At 43.2% G+C, this 9,307-nt stretch overlaps 1 protein-coding gene across 1 annotated transcript in view; it reads right to left on the bottom strand.

Annotated features, from left to right (window-relative positions):
• MYO10 (myosin X) overlaps positions 1 to 9,307 on the bottom strand; it is a 218,301-nt gene that overhangs the window by 66,657 nt on the left and 142,337 nt on the right. The window contains exons 18-19 of the mRNA XM_024741735.1: positions 8,850 to 8,958; positions 6,382 to 6,462 (exon numbers count right to left, since the gene is read on the bottom strand). Coding sequence (XP_024597503.1) covers positions 6,382 to 6,462; positions 8,850 to 8,958 — 190 coding nt within the window. The remainder of the gene's footprint in view (positions 1 to 6,381; positions 6,463 to 8,849; positions 8,959 to 9,307) is intronic.

Below are 9,307 nucleotides of genomic sequence, written 5' to 3'. Positions count from 1 at the left end.
GAGGGGGCCGGAAAAAAAAAAAAAAAAAAAAAAAAAAAAAAAAAAAACGACTAAAGGAAATTAAAAAAAGCAGCAGCTCGTTACAACAATCTGCCAAGGGTATGAGATTTAAAACTAAACTCAAAAAGGAAAAGGTCTGGCAGTAGTCTTAGCTTTTCCTTGATTCAGCTTAAACTGGGGGTTAACCTTGTGAGGATGAAGTGAGCATATTTTCCAACCCGAACACGTAACGCAAGGATGGACTGCTTCATACACTGCAGTGTAGCTGTTTCATGTCCCTCATTTAATACCTACAACTGCTCCCCTCAACAGGCACCATGACTTTACATACTTTGGAGAAAAGGAAACGATCCCAAGGTCACACAACTGCTCAGCGACAACAGGCTGGACAGATACCCAGTCACACACCTTTGATGTATTTCGATTTCATCCCAATGCTTCAGGGGCCCTGCACCTGAGCAACAGCCTTCCCACATGGGCGGGGCCTCTGTGTATCAGAGCTCGCTAGACCCAGGGTACCTTGCACCCCATGTCTCAGCGGGAGTGGCGCAGGGCCACCTATGCACTGATGAAAACCAGTGAATGGAAGATGCGGAAATGCAGATTTCATTCAGTACAAGTACAACCTTTCCCATAAATAGTAAGAGCTTTAAAAAAGACAACAGGGTGCCTTTAGGTGTAAGGAAAGAGTATATTCTCTGTTCCTGGGAATTATTTAGGAAGAGGGAGGATGATCCTTTTGTGTCTCATTGCAAGGGGATAAACCGACCATATTTCATCAATTCTTAACGCAAATATGTTCCCCTCTCAAATTGCCTGAATGTGTCTGTGACTTGCTGACCACCATGCTGTAATTCCATACACGGATGTGCATGGATTTCATCACAGCTTTTCATTGTCTTTGAAAATCACAGGCACTATTGGAAGTACTTGCACTGAGTCCAGCTGTCCTTTAAATGTAGTCTAAATACTCCTCTCTAGAGTCATCGGTGAAACAGAAAGTTATTTTACCTGCAGAAAGGCCTGGAAACAGGGTGACAAGGTGTAACTGTGTTACCAGTGAAGCAAGGATTTGTGGTGGACGAATGACCTCCACTTCATTCTTGCAAATTAAAAAGCAAGTGCCTGGAGATAAGACAGCATCGTGCCCTGGTTAACTAGGTAGAGCTTCTGCTTCCACAGTGATGTATAAATAACGGTGCCCTTTACAATCATGGGAGTCTTCGATTCAATACAGTAATAGATGCTTGGACTGAATGATGTACAATTCCAGAAAGGTCAATCAAAGTGCTAAAATCCACTTTAACCTTCTAGGTTAAACCCTTGCTATCTGGCAGATTTGCACATCCAGACCTCCTTGCCCAATCATGGCAGCGAACACATTCCCTAGGGGTACCCCACTTAGAGATCTGAGTGCTTGAGTATGAAGCACCCAGCCCAGCTCAAAGTGTTTGTGAATGAGTCTCCAGTGCTGTGCTTGGCCGTTCCAAAAGGGCTCCAAACCCTGGAGGTTTGGCGGGGGGCTGGGGGAGGCACCATGTCTGAGAAGGGGGTCAGCTGGGAGAGGGAGAGATAACACATTAACATAGAAAGACTGGATCACAGCAAGGACATCACTCTAATATTGACCTAGTGGTGTATCCCTAGGGTAACTTCCAGCTATACAAATCGAAGATGATCCAAAAACAATTAAACAGACCAAAATGGAACGCATAGCAGTAAGGATTCAAGATAGTGCGTTAAGTCTTCATCTTTGGCAAAGTCAAGTACTCACACACCATGAGCAACTCCATGGTGTCCTTTTACGAGCAATTTGATTCAACGTTTACTGAGCACATATGACAGCCTGGATGCCGGCTGAGCTACACAGCGGGGCACAAAGATGGCAGAGGCAGGCCCTGCAAAGTTGTACTTGGTCAAGGTCTTCCGTATTTGTGGAATACCTTATTCAGAAAACAGCACTGAGGTAGAGACACCAAAGCCTAAAAAGAAACGTAAAGGGTCATTGGAATAAAGTTTCAGTAAGGCTCAAGAGAAATAAGATGAATTAAATGAGAGAAAAAGATCTAGGAAGAATAAAATCGGACAAAAATAATTCAAGGTAGGAAATATGCTACAGTATCATCAGAATTACTTAAAGAAATGTTTGGCCTCTGTTAAAAAAAAAAAAAGAAACAGGGAAAAAAGTGGCAGGCAGCACCTGGATCGCACACAACATGAGTCCCCGGGATTAAACGTGCTCGATTCGTGAAGCCATTAATCAAATCACGATGCCGCTGGAAACAAAAGGCTCGTGTTTCCGTAATGCCAGCACAGCGTCCTCACTTCATGTGTGGTCCTGAGTGTTGTGTAAAAGAGGGACCTAGTCTGGTGTCAGCAGTGGCCCCATGAAAGAGACGGACACAGGTCAGCAGGAGTCATTTAAGAGGAAAGCACTGGTCTCCTCTGAAGTCTCTTAAAGACGACTTCGGTGTGACATGCTTCACAGTCCTCACATCTCGGGGCCTGGAGGCAGTGCTTTAAGACAAGACGCCCACAGCCAGGCCAGTCCTGGGTCTCAAGCTCGATGTTCCATTTTCCAGCAAACACCACTGCAGTCCGGCGCACAGACCGCACGGCTTCCCTCCTGGGAGGCCTGGTCTCCGCTCTCCCCTCGGCACGGACACCCCTCTTCCTCACTCTTCCCTTAGATAAACCTGACCCCCTGCAGCCACCTCTGCTAGAAGCCTTCCCCCAGCAGCTCCCAGGGTCAGGGCCACTCAGGGGACCCAGATCCTGCCTTTTTGGAGAAGACCTCACAGAATCTTTGAGGATGCACTTATGCTGGGTCAAAGCTCAAAGATGACCCTGCAGGAGTCAAGGATGCTTCCCCCTAGAACCCGAGAGCTTCTCACATCCAACCCACAGAAGAAGAGAGAGGAGAGCCAGCCAGGCAAGCTGCACACGACAGCCCTGCTCTGCCCCTGCAGCAAGTGGGCCCGGCCTCGCACTCGGGGCCGGGAAGCGCAACCAGTTCTCACGCCCCGACGGCTCTGCTGATACTTATCCGTCTGTCCCCTTCTTTCATTCTGTCCTGCAGCTCCTCAGGGGTTTTCTGAGGAATGTTAATAACAGACTTCTCTGACTAGAAGTTATTTGCACCAGGCAGGGAGAGAAGGCAGAGATCACGGGACACCCTTGGGGAGAGATTCTCAGGAGGCAAAGCAGGTTTTCTTTGATATAGAAATCTCCTGGGGTTGGTTTGGGCACTTCTGGCCAGAAACACTACTGCCTAAAGCAAACCACAACAGAAAAAAGTTATGAGGCCACGTCACCCACCAAAAACCGTCTGATGGAGAAGCTTGCCCTTTGTAAACTGGACATTCTAAGCCGAGGGGAGGACTGTATCCTTCAGTGCCATCTGAGGCAAAGAACTGGCTGCAGGCCGGCCCCTACCAAGAGGTATGCCTTTATTTTCTTCATAACTTAGTGCCAGGAGGACTTCTCAGCAACGTTAGTGAAGTGTCTTCTTCGCAACGCTCAAGATTAGCTACAAATCGTTCACAAAAAGAAAAAGTCCACATACTATAACAGTTGAATTGACATAACTGTTCCAGCATGTCAGTTATGTTCTCCCCGCTTACATCAGCTTTTCAAAGCAAAACATACAAGTCCCAAATAACGAAAATCCATAATATTCCCACAAAAGGATTTCTAGATGCTTGGGGCCCGAGGGCCCATCCTGAGTCTCACACACTCGCCAAGGAGAGGAGGCAGCCTGTACCACAGGCCTGGGGCCCAGGGGGCCGTGTGCACACACTCGCCAGGCCACCACGGGAGCCTTGGATGCGCTGCACAGGCTCCTGAAAGCACCAAGCCGCTACTCCACTTTTTCTAAGGCCCCAGTTCTCCAGGCCACAGGCTTTACAGCCCTTATTCTTATGCCTTTTGGGTCACAGAACTGCCAAAAGAAACCTCTAGAAGCTGCCCAGATCCATGATCTACATGCCTGAATGATGTACAAAACACCTCCATATACGTACATCTGAATACATCCTCTCAAGCCCCCGTGATGAACATCTGACCTGACGAGGGCATGAGGTGCAGACTGGAAATACACATTCCCCATCTCTGGGTAAAGGCAAGCAAGATTTTCCCTGTGAGATTTCTAGAAGCATCTATCTTTGGACAAAAGAAATGTCGTAAGAAACTCTAAATGAGGGTTGTTTACATATATTTCATATACCATCACCAGTAACACTCCAGTATTTGCAATGGAACTAAATGACTGCTAAGTGAGTTGCAATCCACTATTTCTATAGTCTAATCAGCCCCTTCGCACTTAATACCACACCTACATCTTAGGCCTCAGACAAGTCAGTTCTCATGTCTGACTTGCTGGGTGCCTTGAAAATGGCACCAAGACGTTTTCCAAAGTCTTCTTCAGCCCATCTGCCGGCAGGTTATTAATCAGTGCCTGCCACGGGTCAGGAGGTGAAAAGGGCTGTGAGCCGACACAAATGGAACCAGAGATGGGCTTGGGTCATTTTTTAAAATGCAAACACCAAAGCAATTAGGCACAACCAAGTCCCAGCAAGGAAAAACAAACATCAAAAAGAGGCAATTTCTTCAACATCCTGGCTGTTGATGCGTTTTCAAGCAGGCCTAATTTCAAAAGTGATTACGATTTAAAGGAAAAACTAAGTCCGTGCCATCCAAGAGAGAAAACAAAAACATGGAGGGCTGAGATTTTAAAATTCAAATTTCTATCCTTATAAATAAGCACCGGCAGGTCCCCTCCATTTCTTTGAATCTAAGGTGCCAGTGGCTGTAAAACTGCACAATTACTGAACCACTAAGAAGAGAGAAGAGAGTTCCCACTTAAACTGTGGTTCGCCAAAAAGCTGCAAGATGCATCTCAATACCCAAGACCTTAAATTGGGGGAAAACATGCATCTTTAAGTGATGGTATTATTACCCCTGTTGTAAAAAGAAGAAACACTGGCAGAGGTTACACAGCTCCTGTGAATGGAGACCCCAAACGCAAAGCCCATTTATATCATCTTGTAGATCCTGCCCATTGGGGTTTTATAAAGCACAGCAGGTGGATATAAGCCAGCTGACGTGGTACATGGTTATGGTTTAACTATTAATCTCCAACATTATGTCAACACAAGCTGTGTATTGTTAACTTAGTTGCTGTTTTTTTGTGATAACCTAAAACATTTTACTATAAATTTGAGAAATGGAATGATGAGTTACTATGTCAACTACCAGAACCGATGCACACCGAGTCATCACAGATCTACAGAACCCCAGTCTCAGCTACTTTACGCCACACAGATGCCAAACTCTCCCCATCGCACCTCAGAGTGAGGTAACAAACCAAACGGATTATACTCCCCTCATTGAGTTTTGCCTTTCTAAAAGACAGAATTCAACACTGTGGTTCTTATTTAAAAACCCTTAAACTCTAAGTGAGGAATCGCTGTAATATTAAGTCAGAGGTAACTGGTAAACAAAATAAAAATAAGATTTAGCATCAGCAAAGTTATTGACAGCGGCATTGTGGAACCTAACAGTCTCATGGGAAACAGTTCAGGTCAGACTACTTATCTTAATCCTTATGAGGATAGCATCTAGTTCTTCCACATGAGAGGCCCTTGACATTATTATTTTGTTGGGGGATTTCCTTTCTTCACAGGGGTAACTAAGAGCAGATGTTTGCCAAATCGAAATAATTTCAGTTTTTTAACAGCACTTCACGGCAAGTCGCCCATTTAGCCTTAGACTCAACAGCTGCATTCACCTAATACTAAATCTTTTTTGTTCAGATAGATTCTCTGTATAAAACTCACATGGTTTCTGATCGGGATATGGCATTAAAAAGCTAAAACCAAGAGCCTAGACACAAAAACTTCCTCCGACGACAGGAGTCTTCCAGTTAGTTACAACCAACGAGTAAAAGTCCTTAAAATCCATCATTACTACTTAGAATACAGACACTCTGTCACGTTTAACAATAAAGCAAAAGAAAATAAAATGAAAAAGAGCTCTACCACAACAAAAAACACACCAATCATTCCTTCCAAAGAAGGCATGTCCCATTCTGGAGCTTGCCCAAGAATTTCAAACCAATGCTTAAAATAAAAATGCGAAGGCTTCACAATGTTTTCTTTTAAACCAGATTTCTCTAAAGCATAATGGCATCATTCGAAAGCAGACAAATAGGCCCAAAAGACAAAGGGATTTTTTTTCCAGTGAATATTATGTTATAATAATGTCATATACATTTCCAACCATCTATAATGAAAGGACTTTGGAGAAACCGAATCTCTGAGTCACCACACCAGGAGGCGGTGTCCTTAAATAAGACAGTGTCAGTCTGGTTGTAAATCTTACCTTCTGCATGTTTGGCTTGATACAGCGAACAAAGAAAGGATTAGAGGAGCTTAGCGTTGCCATTAAGGAATGCAGGGAGTCCTATTAGAAAGGAAAAAGTATATGTTGATTTAGTCTCTTATTATGTCTTTAAATTTCTCAGCACCCTAGGCACTCATCAGGAAGAAGAAAAAGAAAACAATATAAATCTGAGGAATAATAGCATTTTCATTTTTAATCCTGTCATTCTAATAAAACAAAGGTATTATAATTGTCATAGAAGTTATTTTACATATACAAAACTCATTTATTACTTCCTTGACACAGTATCATTAAAAAAAAAAAAAAGAAAGAAAAAAATCTGTTCTGTTAACCAGCAAAAAAACCACCCTGGGATATTTCAATGTTTATACAGAAAACCTGAGAAGTATCCACTCTCCACTGGTTGTTCCTCTTAATTAATTATTTCCATCAAAATGACAGCTTCTACCAGTATCTCACTGGTCTTTGAGCTAAAATCTCTCATTCTTCCTTCAAATCACCAGGCAGATCAATCTTCTGTAATACTACTGTCTTTTCTTTAGTTTTTTTTTTAATTGTGAAGATTTTTTTAACATTTACCAAAGCAGACAGAGCATGTAACGGGTACCCATTATCAGCTTCGGCCGCCGGCTCATCTCACCTCATCTCATCCCTGTCCCCGTACACATTATGCCCACTTCTAGTAGAGAAGCAAATCCCAGACACTGTGTTATTTCATTCCTCAATATTTCACTATGTATTATCAAAAGCTAAAAACTTTAAAACATACAGAGGTAACCATAATATCATTCCTGAAAAGATTTAACACAAATTCCTTAATATCAATGTGAAAAGGTGCAACTAGCTCAAGTTTCATTTTAAAATACTCAACTGTCTCGAATTTCATAAGTTAAAAATAGCGTATTCTTTGAAATCAGAATGCAAATAAGGTCCCTGGCGTAGTGTAGTTGGTTGCTATATCTATTCAGTCTATTTTAATCCGTTGGTTTTCCCTCAGTCTCCATTTGTCTGTTTCTTTCTTCTTACAATTTTACTGTTGAAGAAACTAGGTTGTCTACTACACTGATTAGTTACTTCTGTGCTCAGAAAGCTTTAGGATTTCTCACAGATGACAGAATGTCCTGGAATTCATGGCCCTTCATACTCTGGTATGGTACCCATTTAACTTCCTACAAGGTGTCCCGTCCTCTGGGAACAGGTCTCACATTCCGGACTCAGGAGTCCGCCTCTTGCCTTTGTCTCTGCCTGGAAGCCCTGCCCACTCTCTTCCATTTCCTTGATTCCTAGTCCAATTTAAGTCCCAAACATCCACAAAGCCTTCCAAGACAACTCCAGGCAACAATGACCTAGAAAAAGACAATGTAACAACGCCGCTGGACGATTTAGAGCCTAGGGTTTAGAGTCAGACCGACCCAGGTTCAATTCAAATCCTAGCTTCAGTCCTCAGAGGGACTGAGCAAGCCTCCATTCTCTAAACCTCAGCTTCCTCATCTATAAAGTGGGGACAGTAATGCGTACTTCTAAGAATATGGGAGAAGTGAACAAGGTAGCATATATAAAGTGATTAGCCCAATGACTGGAACATAGAGGGTGTATAATAAACGACAGCTATTATTATTATTGTATCCTGTAAGGGTCACACCTGCCCAGCACTGTCAGCCATGGTGCTGTGGGTCCAGCTCATCCCCAACCATGCTGTAAACAGACCTTAACGCAGAACTCGCCCACCGCCTCGAAAGCATCCAACTTTGATTAACTAAATGGAAGAGAGCCTCCCAGAGGGCAAATTTAATAAAGGTCTGTTGACTGACATGCCTCCAGCTCCCCCTCATGCTAAGATTTGGGGGTAAAGCAGAACAGTTAAGTTAGAGAAATGGTCTTCATGTTATCTGCCTCTAAACTACCTAAAAGGCTTACATACTTAAAATGCACGTAAGAATGTTTCTTATTTTCCCTGAATTCTAGACATCTGGACAAGGTAAATGACACTGATCTTGTTTAACCATGCACTTGGTTATTCTTCCTAGTTATGATACTGTAAACATACCTGGGAAAAATAAAAACAATCCAGACACAGGAAGAAAGATACTTTATATGCACATGAGTCTTTAAATACAAATCAGAGTGATCCCAAATGACCAAACAGTCCTTCTTATGAAGACTTACTATTTCGTAAGCTTAGAATAAGTAGCTATTTATTTTTGGCAAAAAAAAAAAAAAAATGTAAAAAAAAAAAAAAAAAAAAAAAATCTACATTTTTTTTTTCATCTGGCTCAGAAAAAAAGAAAAGTATATTTTCTTCCTAGAGCCCTGACTGGTTTAAAAGGATGATAGAAAAAATAATAATAATAAACACTTTCATAGACCTCACAGATACCCATTTCCTATTTTCAATTCTTAAAATCACAATAAAGATGGATCCGTCCAGGCCAGCAGCGTAGACTAACCTTGAATTGCGAGCTGACCGTGGGCCGCCGATGTTTGCTTCCACATTTCAAGGTATCCTGGTTCGTGCGGCTTGAAACGTGTTCAAAGAGGTCGTAGATGAAGTCGAATCTGTGTGAGCAGAGAGCAGGAGGGCCGTGAGGGGTGCACACCCAGTTATTAGGTGCTGGATTACTGTAATCACAATGCATTTCCCCACTGAAAATAACACACCAAGGCCTGGAAGAGCTAAGACAGTGTCCAAAGATTTCACACCAACCACTCCCAAAGAGCTTTAGGCACTGAAAACAGACGTGGCCGCTTCGGAGCACCAGAGTCTTGCAGAAGAGAAGGGGATTGGGATGAAGATGACTCAGGGCGACAAGCCACCTAGGACCGCTGAGCTCTGCAGAGCTTCTGCAGCCTCCACGCCCTGTGGAAGGGAGGGGTTTGTCTCGTGCACCGCAGGGTGGCAAAGATG

Source organism: Neophocaena asiaeorientalis, unplaced genomic scaffold (genome assembly GCF_003031525.2).
Source record: "Neophocaena asiaeorientalis asiaeorientalis breed wild unplaced genomic scaffold, Neophocaena_asiaeorientalis_V1.1 scaffold10, whole genome shotgun sequence".
Lineage (NCBI taxonomy): Eukaryota > Metazoa > Chordata > Mammalia > Artiodactyla > Phocoenidae > Neophocaena > Neophocaena asiaeorientalis.
This window is presented reverse-complemented; position numbering and strand designations above follow the sequence as displayed.